At 40.7% G+C, this 18,430-nt stretch overlaps 1 protein-coding gene across 2 annotated transcripts in view; it reads left to right on the forward strand.

The window, feature by feature from the left end:
* The window catches only part of LOC109421953 (coatomer subunit beta'), a 77,637-nt gene that overhangs the window by 30,688 nt on the left and 28,519 nt on the right, over positions 1-18,430 (forward strand). For both annotated transcript variants that reach the window (XM_029865028.2, XM_062843158.1), the window contains exon 3: positions 10,093-10,226. In XM_029865028.2, the coding sequence (XP_029720888.2) occupies positions 10,093-10,226 (134 nt within the window). The remainder of the gene's footprint in view (positions 1-10,092; positions 10,227-18,430) is intronic.

An 18,430-nucleotide genomic window follows, 5' to 3' on the forward strand; every position in this document is an offset into this window, starting at 1 on the left:
ATTTTGCTCCGGATTCTGAGCCATTTTTGCTCCGGATTCTGAGCCAGTTTTGCTCCGGATTCTGAGCCAATTCTGCTCTGGTTTCTGAGCCAATTTTGCTTCGGATTCTGAGCCAATTTTGCTCTACATTCTGAGCCAATCCTGCTCTGGTTTCTGAGCCAAATTTGCTCCGGATTCTGAACCAATTTTGCTCTGGATTCTGAGTCAATTGTGCTCCGGTTTCTAAGCCAATTTTGCTCCGGATTCTCAGCCAATTTTGCTCCGGATTCTGAGCCAATATTGCTCAGGATTCTGAGCCAATTCTGCTCCGGTTTCTGAGCCAATTTTGCTCTGGATTCTGAGCCAATTCTGCTCCGGTTTCTGAGCCAATTCTGCTACGGATTGTAAGCCAATTTTGCTCCGGATTCTAAGCCAATTTTGCTCCGGATTCTGAGCCAATGTTGCTCCGGATTCTGAGCCAATTCTGCTCCGGTTTCTGAGCCAATTCTGCTCCGGTTTCTGAGCCAATTCTGCTACGGATTGTAAGCCAATTTTGCTCCGGATTCTAAGCCAATTTTGCTCCGGTTTCTGAGCCAATTTTGCTCTGGATTCTGAGCTAATTCTGCTCCGGTTTCTGAGCCAATTCTGCTACGGATTGTAAGCCAATTTTGCTCCGGATTCTAAGCCAATTTTGCTCCGGATTCTGAGCCAATGTTGCTCCGGATTCTGAGCCAATTCTGCTCCGGTTTCTGAGCCAATTCTGCTCCGGTTTCTGAGCCAATTTTTCTCCGGTTTCTGAGTCAATTTTTCTGGATCCTGAGCCAATTCTGCTCCGGATTCTAAGCCAATTTTGCTCCGGATTCTGAGCCATTTTTGCTCCGGATTCTGAGCCAATTTTGCTCCGGATTCTGAGCCAATTCTGCTCTGGTTTCTGAGCCAATTTTGCTTCGGATTCTAAGCCAATTTTGCTCTACATTCTGAGCCAATCCTGCTCTGGTTTCTGAGCCAAATTTGCTCCGGATTCTGAACCAATTTTGCTCTGGATTCTGAGCCAATTATGCTCCGGTTTCTGAGCCAAATTTGCTCCGGATTCTGAACCAATTTTGCTCCGGATTCTCAGCCAATTTTGCTCCGGATTCTAAGCCAATTCTGTTCGGGATTCTGAGCTAATTTTCTCGAAGATTCTGATTAAATCCTGCTTAGGATTCTGAGCCAATTTTGCTCTGGATTCTGAGCTAATTCTGCTTCGGATTCTGAGCCAATTCTGCTCCGGTTTCTCAGCTAATTCTGCTCCGGTTTCTGAGCCAATTTTGCTCCAGATTCTGAGCCAATTTCGCTCCGGATTCTAAGCCAATTTTGCTCAGGTTTCAGAGCCAATTCTGCTTCGGATTCTGAGCCAATTCTGCTCCGGTTTCTGAGCTAATTCTGCTCCGGTTTCTGAGCCAATTCTGCTACGGATTCTGAGCCAATTTTGCTCTGGATTCTGAGCCAATTCTGCTCCGGTTTCTGAGCCAATTCTGTTCCTGTTTCTGGGCCAATTTTGCTCCGGATTCTAAGAGAAGATTCTGATTAAATCCTGCTTGGGATTCTGAGCCAATTTTGCTCTGGATTCTAAGCCAATTCTGCTTCGGATTCTGAGCCAATTCTGCTCCGGTTTCTGAGCTAATTCTGCTCCGGTTTCTGAGCCAATTTTGCTCCAGATTCTGAGCCAATTTCGCCCCGGATTCTGGGCTAATTTTGCTCAGGTTTCAGAGCCAATTCTGCTCAGGTTTCTGAGCCAATTCTGCTACGGATTCTGAGCCAATTTTGCTCTGGATTCTGAGCCAATTCTGCTCCGGTTTCTGAGCCAATTTTGCTCAGGATTCTGAACCTATTCTGCTCTCAATTCTGAGCCAATTCTGCTCTGGTTTCTGAGTCAATTTTGCTCTGGATTCTGAGCCAATTCTGCTACGGTTTCTGAGTCAATTTTGCTCAGGATTCTGAGCCAATTCTGCTCAAGTTTCTGAGCCAATTTTGTTCCGGATTCTGAGCCAATTTTGCTCTGAATTCTGAGCCAATTCTGCTCTGGTTTCTGAGCCAATTTTACTCTGGATTCTGAGCCAATTCTGCTACGGTTTCTGAGCCAATTCTGCTCCGGATTCTAAGCCAATTTTGCTCCGGTTTCTGAGCCAATTTTGCTCCGGATTCTGAACCAATTTTGCTCCGGTATCTGAGCCAATTTTACTCTGGATTCTGAGCCAATTCTACTCCGGTTTCTGAGCCAATTTTGCTCAGGATTCTGAGCCAATTCTGCTCAAGTTTCTGAGCCAATTTTGCTCCGGATTCTGAGCCAATTTTGCTCTGAATTCTGAGCCAATTCTGCTCTGGTTTCTGAGTCAATTTTGCTCTGGATTTTGAGCCAATTCTGCTCCGGTTTAGCCAATTTTGTTCTGGATTCTGAGCCAACTTTGCTCTGGATTCTGAGCCAATTCTGCTCCGGTTTCTGAGCCAATTTTGTTCTGGATTCTAAGCCAATGCAGCTCTGGTTTCTGAGCAAATTCTGCTCCGGTATCTGAGTCAATTTTGCTCCGGTTTCTGAGGCAATTTTGTTCTGAATTCTGAGGCAATTTTGTTCTGGATTCTGAGCCAATTCTGCTCAGGTTTCTGAGCCAATATTTCTCCGGATTCTGAGCCAATTCTGCTCAGGTTTCTGAGTCAATTTTGCTCCGGTTTCTGAGGCAATTTTGTTCTGAATTCTGAGGCAATTTTGTTCTGGATTCTGAGCCAATTCTGCTCAGGTTTCTGAGCCAATATTTCTCCGGATTCTGAGCCAATTCTGCTCAGGTTTCTGAGTCAATTTTGCTCCAGATTCTGAACCAATTCTGCTCCGGTTTTTGAGGCAATTTTATTCTGGATTCTGAGCAAATTCTGTTCCGGTATCTGAGCCAATTTTGCTCCGAATTCAGAGCCAATTTTACTCCGGTTTCTGAGCCAATTCTGCTCTGGTTTCTGAACCAATATTGCTCTGGATTCTGAGCCAATTTTGCTCCGGATTCTGAGCCAATATTGCTCTGGATTCTGAGCCAATTCTGCTCCGGTTTCTGAGCCAATTTTGCTCCGTATTCTGAGCCAATATTGCTCTGGATTCTGAGCCAATTTTGCTACGGATTCTGAGCCAGTTTTGCTCCGGATTCTGAGCCAATTTCGTTCCGGATTCTGAGCCAATTTTGTTCCGGATTCTGAGCCAATTTTGCTCTGGATTCTGAGCCAACCTTGCTCCGGATTCTGAGCCAATATTGCTCTGGATTCTGAGCCAATTTTGCTCTGGATTCTGAGCCAACTTTGCTCCGGATTCTGAGCCAATTTTGCTCCGGATTCTGAGCCAATATTGCTCTTGATTCTGAGCCAACCTTGCTCCGGATTCTGAGCCAATATTGCTCTGGATTCTGAGCCAGTTTTGCTCTGGATTCTGAGCCAACTTTGCTCCGGTTTCTGAGCCAATTTTGCTCCGGATTCTGAGCCAATATTGCTCAGGATTCTGAGCCAATTCTGCTCCGGTTTCTGAGCCAATTTTGCTCTGGATTCTGAGCCAATTCTGCTCCGTTTTCTAAGCCAATTTTGCTCCGGATTCTGAGCCAATTCTGTTTCGGTTTCTGAGCCAATTTTGCTCCGGATTCTAGGCCAATATTGCTCTGGATTCTGAGCCAATTTTGCCCCGGATTCTGAACCAATTTTGTTTCGGATTCTGAGCCAATTTTGTTCCGGATTCTGAGCCAATTTCGCTCTGGATTCTGAGCCAATATTGCTCTGGATTCTGAGCCAATTTTGCTCTGGATTCTGAGCCAACTTTGCTCCGGTTTCTGAGCCAATTTTGCTCCGGATTCTGAGCCAATATTGCTCTGGATTCTGAGCCAATTCTGCTTCGTTTTCTAAGCCAATTTTGCTCCGGATTCTGAGCCAATATTGCTCTGGATTCTGAGCCAATTTTGCTCCGGATTCTGAGCCAATTTTGTTCCGGATTCTGAGCCAATTTTGCTCCGGATTCTGAGCCAATATTGCTCTGGATTCTGAGTCAATTTTGCTCTGGATTCTGAGCCAACTTTGCTCCGGTTTCTGAGCCAATTTTGCTCCGGATTCTGAGCCAATATTGCTATGGATTCTGAGCCAATTCTGCTCCGGTTTCTGAGCCAATTTTGCTCTGGATTCTGAGCCTATTCTGCTCCGGTTTCTGAGCCAATTTTGCTCCGGATTCTGAGCCAATTCTGCTCCGGTTTCTGAGCCAATTTTGCTCTGGTTTCTGAGCCAATTTTGCTCTGGATTCTGAGTCAATTATGCTTCGGTTTCTGAGCCAATTTTGGTCTGGATTTTGAGCCAATTCTGCTTCGGTATCTGAGCCAATTTTACTCTGGATTCTGAGCCAATTCTACTCCGGTTTCTGAGCCAATTTTGCTCAGGATTCTGAGCCAATTTTGCTCTGAATTCTGAGCCAATTCTGCTCTGGTTTCTGAGTCAATTTTGCTCTGGATTTTGAGCCAATTCTGCTCCGGTTTAGCCAATTTTGTTCTGGATTCTGAGCCAACTTTGCTCTGGATTCTGAGCCAATTCTGCTCCGGTTTCTGAGCCAATTTTGTTCTGGATTCTGAGCCAATGCAGCTCTGGTTTCTGAGCCAATTTTGCTTTGGATCCTGAGCCAATTCTGCTCAAGTTTCTGAGCCAATTTCGCTCCGGATTCTGAGCAAATTCTGCTCCGGTATCTGAGTCAATTTTGCTCCGGTTTCTGAGGCAATTTTGTTCTGAATTCTGAGGCAATTTTGTTCTGGATTCTGAGCCAATTCTGCTCAGGTTTCTGAGCCAATATTTCTCCGGATTCTGAGCCAATTCTGCTCAGGTTTCTGAGTCAATTTTGCTCCAGATTCTGAACCAATTCTGCTTCGGTTTTTGAGGCAATTTTGTTCTGGATTCTGAGCCAATTCTGTTCCGGTATCTGAGCCAATTTTGCTCCGAATTCAGAGCCAATTTTACTCCGGTTTCTGAGCCAATTCTGCTCTGGTTTCTGAACCAATATTGCTCTGGATTCTGAGCCAATTTTGCTCCGGATTCTGAGCCAATTTTGTTCCGGATTCTGAGCCAATTTTGCTGCGGATTCTGAGCCAATATAGCTTTGGATTCTGAGTCAATTTTGCTCTGGATTCTGAGCCAACTTTGCTCCGGTTTCTGAGCCAATTTTGCTCCGGATTCTGAGCCAATATTGCTCTGGATTCTGAGCCAATTCTGCTTCGGTTTCTGAGCCAATTTTGCTCCGTATTCTGAGCCAATATTGCTCTGGATTCTGAGCCAATTTTGCACCGGATTCTGAGCCAATTTTGCTCCGGATTCTGAGCCAATTTCGTTCCGGATTCTGAGCCAATTTTGTTCCGGATTCTGAGCCAATTTTGCTCCGGATTCTGAGCCAACCTTGCTCCGGATTCTGAGCCAATATTGCTCTGGATTCTGAGCCAATTTTGCTCTGGATTCTGAGCCAACTTTGCTCCGGATTCTGAGCCAATTTTGCTCCGGATTCTGAGCCAATAATGCTCTTGATTCTGAGCCAACCTTGCTCCGGATTCTGAGCCAATATTGCTCTGGATTCTGAGCCAGTTTTGCTCTGGATTCTGAGCCAACTTTGCTCCGGTTTCTGAGCCAATTTTGCTCCGGATTCTGAGCCAATATTGCTCAGGATTCTGAGCCAATTCTGCTCCGGTTTCTGAGCCAATTTTGCTCTGGATTCTGAGCCAATTCTGCTCCGTTTTCTAAGCCAATTTTGCTCCGGATTATGAGCCAATTCTGTTTCGGTTTCTGAGCCAATTTTTCTCCGGATTCTGAGCCAATATTGCTCTGGATTCTGAGCCAATTTTGCCCCGGATTCTGAACCAATTTTGTTCTGGATTCTGAGCCAATTTTGTTCCGGATTCTGAGCCAATTTCGCTCTGGATTCTGAGCCAATATTGCTCTGGATTCTGAGCCAATTTTGCTCTGGATTCTGAGCCAACTTTGCTCCGGTTTCTGAGCCAATTTTGCTCCGGATTCTGAGCCAATATTGCTCTGGATTCTGAGCTAATTCTGCTCCGTTTTCTAAGCCAATTTTGCTCCGGATTCTGAGCCAATATTGCTCTGGATTCTGAGCCAATTTTGCTCCGGATTCTGAGCCAATTTTGTTCCGGATTCTGAGCCAATTTTGCTCCGGATTCTGAGCCAATATTGCTCTGGATTCTGAGTCAATTTTGCTCTGGATTCTGAGCCAACTTTGCTCCGGTTTCTGAGCCAATTTTGCTCCGGATTCTGAGCCAATTCTGCTCCGGTTTCTGAGCCAATTTTGCTCTGGATTCTGAGCCTATTCTGCTCCGGTTTCTGAGCCAATTTTGCTCCGGATTCTGAGCCAATTCTGCTCCGGTTTCTGAGCCAATTTTGCTCTGGATTCTGAGCCTATTCTGCTCCGGTTTCTGAGCCAATTTTGCTCCGGATTCTGAGCCAATTCTGCTCCGGTTTCTGAGCCAATTTTGCTCTGGTTTCTGAGCCAATTTTGCTCTGGATTCTGAGTCAATTATGCTTCGGTTTCTGAGCCAATTTTGGTCTGGATTTTGAGCCAATTCTGCTTCGGTTTCTGAGCCAATTTTGCTCTGGATTTTGATCCAATTTTGCTCCGGATTCTGAGCCAATTTATCTCCGGATTCTGAGCCAATTCTGCTCCGGATTCTAAGCCAATTCTGTTCCGGTATCTGAGCCAATTTTGCTCTTGATTCTGAGCCAATTCTGCTCAGGTTTCTGAGCCAATTCTGCTCCGGATTCTCTTCCAATTCTGCTTCGGGTTCTGAGCCAATTTTTCTGAAGATTCTGATTAGATTCTGCTCAAGATTCTGAGCCAATTCTGCTCTTGATTTTGAGCCAATTTTACTCCGGTTTTTGAGCCAATTTTGTTCCGGATTCTGAGCCAGTTCTGCTGAGGATTTCGACCCAATCCTTTCCAGGATTCAGAACGAATTCTGAGCTAATTCTGCTCAAGATTCTGATCTGCTGCTGCTCAGAATTCTGAGCCGATTTTGCTTAAAATTCTGAGGAAATTCTGCTCAAAATTCAGGGTTATTTAGACCCATTTGTGCTCAAGATTCCGAGCTTATTCTGCTCTGAATTTTGAGCCCAATTCTGCTCAGGATTCTGACCCAATTCTTCATTATTTTGCCGTGTTCATGGAAAATGAACATCCTAGTTGGACTTATCCACTGGTGAACCGAATTCACTCAGTCCAAGAATTTTAACACTAGAGCGGAGCCATTTCCAATCAGAATTCTGATTAGAAACGTTTGATTCATCCAGGGGAACTCCCCTAAGGATTTATCCAACGGTAAACAGAATTTACTCGGTTCTAGAATGTTGACATGGACTTATCCACCGATGAACCGAATTCACCGCGGTCCGAGAATTTTGACACTAGAGCGGGGTCTGTTCCAATCAGAATCGTTCAATTCTGATTGGAAACGGCCCCGCTCTAGTGTCAAAATTCTCGGACCGCAATGAATTCGGTTCATCGGTGGATAAGTCCATAGACGAGTGCACCAATGAACTGAATTCATCGCGGTCTGAGAATTTTGACACTAAAGCGGGGCCATTCTCAATCAGAATTGTTCAATTCTGATTGAAAATCGTGCACTTCTGATTGGAAGCGGCCCTGCTCTAGTGTCAACTCTCGAACCGCGATGAATTTAGTTCATCAGTGCACTCGTCTATTAGAGCGGACCAATTGCAATCAGAATTAGAAGAATTTTCTTAGATTGGAAATGGAAATTCGGTTCATCAGTGAATAAGTTCATGGACTATCCACCGGTGGACTGAGTTCACTCGGTCCAAGGCTTTTGATACTAGTACGGGACACGCTTCTTTAGCTGCCAGTGCCGCTTTTAATTCAAAATTTTCGGTCCGAGTGGATTCAATTTACCAATGGATAAGTCTATCTCTATTTTAGAGAAAGTGGTTCATCCAGCATGGACTTATCCACCGATGAACAGAATTCATCGCGGTTCGAGAATTTCGACACTAGAGCGGGGCCGCTTCCAATCAGAATTGAACGATTTCCAATCAGAATTGAAGATACTCTGATTGGGAATGGCCCCGCTCTAGTGTCAAAATTCTCGGACCGCGATGAATTCAATTCATCGATGGATAAGTCCATAAATGAGGATGCACTCATTGCTAAGAGAAGTAGATTTTCCTCAGGCCAGAGGAAGTGGTTCACCTACGATGAACCAAACGTCAAATTGATTTTTCGTTTATTTGAGCTTGCGGGAGAAAAAGTGGATTTTAATTTAGTGCTCCTCTATAGAAAATCTACTTTTTCCAACGATAAATTCATCCAAATTCATGCTGTTTCTTCTGCAATGAAATCAGAACCTTCCAATAGAAGAGTGTACCGATGAACTGAATTCATCGTGATCCGAGAATTTTGACACTAGGGCGGAGTCGCTTCCCAATCAGAATAGTTCAATTCTGATTGGAAATCATTTAATTCTGATTGGAAACGGCCCCGCCCTAGTGTAAAAATTCTCGGACCGCGGCGAATTCGATTCATCGGTGGATAAGTCCATAGGCTAGAGAAATTGAATGAATATGGATGAATTTAATGCCGATAAAAATAAATTTTGTATATAAAAAAAATGAAAAAGTGACAATAGACGAGTGCACCGATGAACATTGAGTTCACTGAGCCTGAATTTTTTTGACAGCACAGCGGGGTCGACTCTCAACAACTTCTACTCAGAGATGCATCACCAAAATGCGCTAATAATTTTTTTCTTCGATTTCCTACATGAATTTTCTTTTAAACTGATGCTTATGCATGTAGTTAATGCCCTAGCCCATATTTTTACAACTTCATCGCGAAAACTATATGCAATAAATTAAACAAATTTTCAGCTGGGTAGAAGTTGTTGAGAGTCGACCCCGCTGTGGTGTCAAAATTCGCGGCCCGAGTGAATTTTCAGCGGGCGGTGCACTCGTCTATTGCTTCATCCTCATTTACGGTGAACCAGCTCATCTAGTATATTCTGATTGCAAACTACCCTGCTCTGGTGTCAAAATTCTCGAACCGAGTGAATTTGGTTCATCAGTGGATAAGTCCATTGAATGTCTCTGGCAATAAACTTTTTATTTAAATTGAAATGTTCATTTCTAGAAATGTTCAACATGGACTGGCGGGGCCGTTTCCATTCAGAATTGAACGATTTCCAATCAGAATTTAACGATTCAGATTGGGAATGGCCCCGCTCTAGTGTCAAAATTCTCGGACCGCGATGAATGCAGTTCATCGGTGCACTCGTCTATGGGCTTATCCACCGATGAACCGAATTCATCGCGGTCCGAGAATTTTGACACTAGAGCGGGGCCGTTTCCGTTTCAGAATTGTCCAATTCTGATTGGAACAGACCCCGCTCTAGTGTCAAAATTCTCGGACCGCGATGAATTCGGTTCATCGGTTGATAAGTCCATAACTGTCTGATGAACTGTAATAAAATATCACATAGGAGAGTCAACCAAGAGTTCATTTAAAACGAAACAGGTAATGATTTCATTTTAGTAAAAATGTCTGGTATCATTATTTGTTTCTGCTTCGAATCTCTCTTAAACAACATCTTATATAAACTGTTTAGAGAACTCTCCTCTATACAGTCCTGAGGAAACTATGACTGTATTTCTCAGAGCTTTCGCTCATATTTCTTATATATACTCTGAAAATTCTCTAAAACAGATAATTTTATACATGCATAAAAATAAATTAAATGGAACGAGCTCACCAATACATTTTTGTTAGATAATTCGAGCAAACTATGCTGAGATTACTGCATAACGTGTACAAAACTTCAAAATTAATACATGCATAAAATGAAAACGAAATGAAACGAGCTCACCAATATTCAAGAAATTTTATAACCCTGTTATACAACTTCATAAAAAACTATCATGAACTGAAGTGCATCAAAGAGCTTGCGCTTTTTCTGCGTATCCAATCTTTATTTAAACGCTAGTGTTACTGCAACCCTCTAAACATTCTAACAATCTTCGGTATTATATCCCCTTTCACTTCCTGCTCTCTTCCTACAAAAACAGCTACGACGAGGGTTCCATCATCATCAAGGTCGGCCGGGAGGAACCGGCCATGTCGATGGACGTCAACGGTGGCAAAATCGTGTGGGCCCGCCACTCGGAAATGCAACAGGTCAACCTGAAAGCCCTGCCCGAGGGTAAGTACCGTATCTACCTACATAACAATTGCTTAAATACTGTTTTTTTTTTATGGTGGAGGGGAATGATCTGAATAAGGATGAGGGAGAATGATAACAGACTGTGTCTTTTGCTGGTGACGAAAAAAGGTAGGGGAGACTAGCAGGAATAAAATTCCCATGATAGAGGGTATTGTCTGCTTGGAATGTGGACTAGACAGTTCTCGGGAGGTCTAACTTTTAATCTTCCTAAAAATGATTTTTGACGCTTGCAGATATTTGCTACACCCGCTCATGATTTTCTTAGAAATTGAAAAAAAAAACGACTTTCATTTTACATTTATTACTCCTCATACGAAAACACTATAAATTGATCATCCCTACTTTGAAAATGAACTTCATTTCTAGAGATGCTCAATGTGCCAGCGATAAAATTAAGAATTTGTAAGAAAATTATAAAATTTTAAAAACTTTTCTAAAATATCTAGACCATACTTAAAAAGACTATAATAAAGTTTTAGATTGAAAAGTTCATTTTCAAAAAATGCTGTTTTTGCAAAAAAAATCGCAAAAGTGGTTCAAAATCAGGCCCCTGACACGGCCTATATCAATGCATTGGAATCATGGTAGACAGGATGTCCTGGGCGCTAATAAATAGCGCCCACTGTCAAATGCGAAAACATCAACAATTTTTTGTTTAACGTTTATTTTGGTTTGTTGATCAGTTTTTGGAATCATTTTTCCACCGCTTATGATTACAAAACACTTCAAACTCGCTTTAATATTAATATACGGTAAGAGGAGCATGCGATTAGTTGAATAAAGCAACCCAACAAACACGCATTGTGAATGTGATTTCGTGTGTGGCTCACAACATCAAACAAAAGCTGCGTTTGTTGATTACACGCTCGTTTAATTTGCACGAATATGAGTATAAGGCAGTTAGATGTTGGCTACGATAAATTTCATTGATGCCAGGGGCCTGTTCAAAATCTTTTTTTTTTAATTCTCGCGCTTAGTATCATACGGGCGTATCTACAATGATCGATTTCTCTTCATCGATTTTCTCTTTGGTCAATAACTTGACTGGTAAATCGTTTTTTGGTTGTTTTTGTTGTTTTAGATGGTAGTCCTAGTCGTCCTTTACCGAAACGTACCGAGAGATCATCCGAATATCGGTCGTATTTCCCGGAATAATCCAAAGAGAAAGTCGATGAAGAGAAATCGATCATTGTAGATACGCCTGTATGATACTAAACGCGAGAATTCTTAAAATGAAATTGTGGATTTTTTTTCCTTTTTTTTTATTTTTCACCACTTGTACGAAATATATGCGAAAATCTCCAGAAATAAACTTTTTTTATCGTAAAGTTTATATGATTGTGGAGCGGACCTGGTGTGGTGGTTAGAACACAAGACTATCACGCCGAGGACCTGGGATCGAATCCCACTCCCGACATACTCACAAAATGTGGGTTCTTCCTTCGGAAGGGAAGTAAAGCGTGGGTCCCGAGATGAACTAGCCTAGGGTTAATACAGACAAAAAAAAATATATGATTTCTAAATATAGTGCAGAGCACATATAAATAGCATAAATTGCATAAAATTTTTAAAAAGTATCTAGAAAGATTTTATTTTTGAAAAAAAAAATAAAATGATTGTTAGAAGATCTCACGGGACCGGTCTATTCTGGGAAGAACATAAACGATGTATGTGCTCTTATCATAATTAAAAACTACGAGACGATGCAACGTTGCCGCTGCAGTAGTAGTAGAGGACCAAAGAGGAAAACCGGAACAGAGGTCGCTCTGTTCCGTGACTTTTGTCCCAAACTTCCGCGCCCGATGGAATGTCACCTTCGGAGGTTATATCCGACTGGGAAATGCAATCCTATCCCAGAGATTATTGTCATCGCTTTTAAAACGTGTCATTAGCGAGATTGATTTCGACTCGACGACGGGGTTTCAAATGTTGTGAGACAGAGAATCCCAGCAGGGAATCCAAAAAGAGCAATCCGATGCAATCCGATTCCGGGGTCTGGGTGGTTTTAAACTCATTTGCATATTTCCCATCGCGCAATTTGCTACGTTGCGTTGCGTTGCGAGCAAAAATACCTGTACAAATCAACTTTTTTTTTGTTTGACGTTTTTGACTGGATCCCCCCGCAGAACATCAGTGTAGAATGTAGCGAGCGAATAAAACTGATTGAATGGAATGAAAAGGAACAACGGAGAAGAAATTCAACCTTGCTTCTCGAGTTACCAGACTCTGTTTTACACGGTCCTTTAGGTACTTGTTTCGGTCAATGCAACAAAGACCAAAGTGGCAAAGGAGATGAAGAAATCAAAAACGATCGGACCCGCCAGGTTGTTTGCCGGATTATCATTCTGCTCATTTCATGATGTCGCTTCTTTAGATGAATCATCAGAAAAATCAATTTCTGGAGGGATATCTGGGAGGATTTCTGGAAGAATCTCTGATTTAGTTTCAGGAAGATTTTTGAAGCATTTGTCACGCAGCTCCAACTGAAAACCCATTAAAAAAGGAAGATTTTTGAAGCATTTGTTAAAGGAAATTGGTAGACTTCTTGGAAGAATCTCTGGAAGAGTTCCTAGAAGTATTTCCAGAAGAAATTCTAGAAGCAACTCAACAGGAGCTGATGGTGGAATCGTAAAGAAATCTCTGGAGGAGTCGCTGGATAAATTTTACAATATATATATATATATATATATATATATATATATATATATATATATATATATATATAATATATAATATATAATATATATATATATATATATATATATATATATATATATATATATATATATATATATATATATATATATATATATATATATATATATATTTATCTGTGTTAACGAGATTTTTAGCCCTAGGCTAGTTCATCTCGGGACCCACGCTTTACTTCCCTTCCGAATGAAGAACTCACATTTTTAGCAATAGATGAAGAATTTTTGTAAGAATTATGAAAGTTGAGGTGGAATTCTTGGAACTCCGGATGAGTTTTCTGGACAGATTTCTGGAGAAATTCCTAAAAGCATTCATGGAGGAATTCTCGCCGAAATTTCGGGTTGAATCTTTATAGGACTCCGCGGTGAAATCTCTAGACGAATTCCTGAGAGAACTTTTGTAATAATTCTTAGAGGAAATTAATTTCTGGAAATCAATAAAGAAATTTCAAGATGAAATACTGAGGGAATCTTACAATAATTCAGATAAGAATCAATTTAAGAATTCTTGGTTGAATCTTAGCATGAAATCTAGAAGAATCTTTAAATTGCTATTCATGAATTTTATTCCGCCTAAAGAAGCTAACTATGTGCGATAGGTGAAATCGGGCTCTATCCAACGCCAACAGATGAGGGAGACAGCCAAGCAACTGCGTAGCATGGAGGAATAAGAAGCACCCGTCTGGTGAATTAGGAGTTGTTGGTTCGATTCCCATCCGGATCACGTGGATTTTTTTTCGCAATTTTAATTTCAATATTTCGATCGAACACGTGTCTGTTGTGTATATGGACGATAAAGCGATCCAACATGGAGCTTCTATAGAAATGAAAGATCCCTTCATGATGTTTAAGGAGCTTACATGTAACAATATGTCAAGGATTTTGGAAGTTTGAAAAATGACTAGCTTAATTTTTAAGAAAGTCTTCGTGGAACTTGTTATTATTTTTTTCAAACAGCTTTTCCTCCGTTAAAAGTTCCCTCTATTCGAAAACCTAGCTACACTCTTTCGTGAGTCAGTCGTCTACTGTTATTGGGGAAAAGTGTAAGAATAGGGCAACCCTCTGTTCTGCCTGTTCAATATACTGCTATCAAGGTTCGTAGCACTATCGAGCAGCACAGAACCGCACAGCATAGAATCATCATTATCATTAAAGAGATGCGCTATAAAGTCGCCCTTGACTAGTTTTCCACCCCGGCAGGATAGAATTAGACTCTAGGGCTTGTGTACCTATCTTTCCGAGAAATATAGAAAATAGGAAATGGTAGTGACGTCATGTTGTCGATCCTTATGCTTGACAAAAAATGAACTAAAATGAGACAATAACGTAATTCTGATCAAGTAGAACCATTGCAGTTAAAATCCATCCATAAATTTCACCCCTAAAAACTTCTACAATAATTCCGTTTCTTCCTGGAACTTCTTCAGAGATATCTCCGTCTGCTTCCGTTTTGTTGTCACTCTATTTCTAATACTAGGATTTTTATCCGGCATTTATCCATGATACTAGCATGTTTGTCCGGCATTCCTTCTTGAAAATCTTCCAGGATTGCTGAATTTCACATTTTTCACGAGGATCCTGTAGATTTTTTCACAGACTTTCATCCACAGATCTTTCTGCTATTGCTCTCACAGTCCCTTGCAGATTTTGCACCAGAAATTTATCCAGAGAAATCGTTTTTCTAGAAGATAACTCTCCTAGAATTTATCCTGGGATCTTCACAATATTTTTTCTGAATATTTCTCTGATGTTGTCACGGAATTTTTCCTAAGAGTTTTTTTCGGGGGTTTTCCCGGGATTCCTCCTAGAGTTTCCTATTGAAGTTACTCTGAGGCTTCTCGCGAGGTTTCTCTAGCAGTTTCGTGTGAGATTTCTTTCGAACTTTCTCCCAAGATTTGTGATTGGCATTTCTTTTGGTATTTCTACAGGAACTATTGCTGATATCTCTCATGGAGTTTTTCATGCGAGTTTTTTTTAGAAGTTTTAAAGGTTTTTTTTCGTAGTTGTTTCCTGCATTTCTTGCGAGCATCCTTCAGAGTTATTTTTTAAAAAAACCCCAGCATTTTTTCCACCATCCCTACCTGCAATTGTCTCGAGATATCCAGAATAACCTTCTGGTTATTTTTCTAATAGTTGCTCCCTAAGGATTATTCCAGGAGTTTTTCTCCTAATACCTTCTGGAGTAACATCGTCAGGAATTCCCGAATAAATATCGTGCCTAGGTGAAATTTTGCGAGAAACTCCTGGAAGACCTATTGGAGACATTTGGAGAGAAACGTTCGAAAAATCCGTTGAAAAGCTTGGGACATGTAGGAAAACAAATCTGGGAGTAATCACGGGAGAAATCCTACGAGGAATTTAAGGAGAAATATCGCAAAACTTAAGGGAAGAAATCCTTGAAGAAACAAATCGGCAGAAATCTTCGTTAAATTCCGGAAAAACTGTTGAAAACCCCTCCCAGAAAACTATTAAGCGATATTCATGAAGAAACTTTGGATAAACTCTGGAAGGTTCTTCGGAAGGAATCCAGCGCGAAACTCCGAAAGAATATCGAAAAAAACTTCTGGAAGAAATTTCGGGAGGTACTTCGGCACAAACCCTGTGAGGATCATAGGGAACATTTTGGAAGGAACTCTGGCAACCAATACGGAGAAACCTCGGAATGGAATTTTAGGAAAACTTGTGAAGGAATAAAAAAAACATCGGGAAATCTCCAGGAAACAAACCTTCGATAAATTCACAGAAATCCTGGAATCAATTCAAGGAAGAATCTTGGATAAATTTTCTGGAGGGATTCTCAATAGAAATTCGGAATGAATTCTGGATGGATTTCTAAGTAAATTCCTTTACAAATCTCTGAAGGAATTCCTATACCTGAAAGAGTTCTTGGGATTACAAGTTTTCACAATGTGGTACCGCCAGTTTCTATTCGAAATTTTAAATATTCTTCCAACTGGAAATTTTTCATATGAGTTTCAACATAATAGTAGTAAATGCAAACCTCGTCATCATGTCATTGGAATTAATATCCGCTAGGGTAACCGTGCAAAATTTATGTTGTGTGTGACGTAATGGCTTAGTTTCTTACGCATTTGTAGTGTTCCATTATTAGATGATATATCTTTCATGCATTTGTAATGCTTCATTATTTGTAAAATGGAAGAGCGGACCTGGTGGGATGGTTAGAACACTTGACTAACACGCCGAGGACCTGGGATCGAATCCCACTCCCGACAAACTCGCAAAAAAAAATGTGAGTTCTTCATTCGGAAGGGAAGTAAAGCGTGGGTCCCGAGATGAACTAGCCTAGGGCTAAAAATCTCGTTAACACAGATAAATATATATATATATATATATATATATATATATATATATATATATATATATATATATATATATATATATCTGTGTTAACGAGATTTTTAGCCCTAGGCTAGTTCATCTCGGGACCCACGCTTTACTTCCCTTCCGAATGAAGAACTCACATTTTTTTTTGCGAGTTTGTCGGGAGTGGGATTCGATCCCAGGTCTTCGGCGTGTTAGTCAAGTGTTCTAACCATCCCACCAGGTCCGCTCTTCCATTTTACAAATAATGAAGCATTACAAATGCATGAAAGATATATCATCTAATAATGGAACACTACAAATGCGTAAGAAACTAAGCCATTACGTCACACACAACATAAATTTTGCACGGTTACCCTAGCGGATATTAATTCCAATGACATGATGACGAGGTTTGCATTTACTACTATTATGTTGAAACTCATATGAAAAATTTCCAGTTGGAAGAATATTTAAAATTTCGAATAGAAACTGGCGGTACCACATTGTGAAAACTTGTAATCCCAAGAACTCTTTCAGGTATAGGAATTCCTTCAGAGATTTGTAAAGGAATTTACTTAGAAATCCATCCAGAATTCATTCCGAATTTCTATTGAGAATCCCTCCAGAAAATTTATCCAAGATTCTTCCTTGAATTGATTCCAGGATTTCTGTGAATTTATCGAAGGTTTGTTTCCTGGAGATTTCCCGATGTTTTTTTTATTCCTTCACAAGTTTTCCTAAAATTCCATTCCGAGGTTTCTCCGTATTGGTTGCCAGAGTTCCTTCCAAAATGTTCCCTATGATCCTCACAGGGTTTGTGCCGAAGTACCTCCCGAAATTTCTTCCAGAAGTTTTTTTCGATATTCTTTCGGAGTTTCGCGCTGGATTCCTTCCGAAGAACCTTCCAGAGTTTATCCAAAGTTTCTTCATGAATATCGCTTAATAGTTTTCTGGGAGGGTTTTTCAACAGTTTTTCCGGAATTTAACGAAGATTTCTGCCGATTTGTTTCTTCAAGGATTTCTTCCCTTAAGTTTTGCGATATTTCTCCTTAAATTCCTCGTAGGATTTCTCCCGTGATTACTCCCAGATTTGTTTTCCTACATGTCCCAAGCTTTTCAACGGATTTTTCGAACGTTTCTCTCCAAATGTCTCCAATAGGTCTTCCAGGAGTTTCTCGCAAAATTTCACCTAGGCACGATATTTATTCGGGAATTCCTGACGATGTTACTCCAGAAGGTATTAGGAGAAAAACTCCTGGAATAATCCTTAGGGAGCAACTATTAGAAAAATAACCAGAAGGTTATTCTGGATATCTCGAGACAATTGCAGGTAGGGATGGTGGAAAAAATGCTGGGGTTTTTTTAAAAAATAACTCTGAAGGATGCTCGCAAGAAATGCAGGAAACAACTACGAAAAAAAACCTTTAAAACTTCTAAAAAAAACTCGCATGAAAAACTCCATGAGAGATATCAGCAATAGTTCCTGTAGAAATACCAAAAGAAATGCCAATCACAAATCTTGGGAGAAAGTTCGAAAGAAATCTCACACGAAACTGCTAGAGAAACCTCGCGAGAAGCCTCAGAGTAACTTCAATAGGAAACTCTAGGAGGAATCCCGGGAAAACCCCCGAAAAAAACTCTTAGGAAAAATTCCGTGACAACATCAGAGAAATATTCAGAAAAAATATTGTGAAGATCCCAGGATAAATTCTAGGAGAGTTATCTTCTAGAAAAACGATTTCTCTGGATAAATTTCTGGTGCAAAATCTGCAAGGGACTGTGAGAGCAATAGCAGAAAGATCTGTGGATGAAAGTCTGTGAAAAAATCTACAGGATCCTCGTGAAAAATGTGAAATTCAGCAATCCTGGAAGATTTTCAAGAAGGAATGCCGGACAAACATGCTAGTATCATGGATAAATGCCGGATAAAAATCCTAGTATTAGAAATAGAGTGACAACAAAACGGAAGCAGACGGAGATATCTCTGAAGAAGTTCCAGGAAGAAACGGAATTATTGTAGAAGTTTTTAGGGGTGAAATTTATGGATGGATTTTAACTGCAATGGTTCTACTTGATCAGAATTACGTTATTGTCTCATTTTAGTTCATTTTTTGTCAAGCATAAGGATCGACAACATGACGTCAC

Source organism: Aedes albopictus, chromosome 3 (assembly GCF_035046485.1).
Source record: "Aedes albopictus strain Foshan chromosome 3, AalbF5, whole genome shotgun sequence".
Lineage (NCBI taxonomy): Eukaryota > Metazoa > Arthropoda > Insecta > Diptera > Culicidae > Aedes > Aedes albopictus.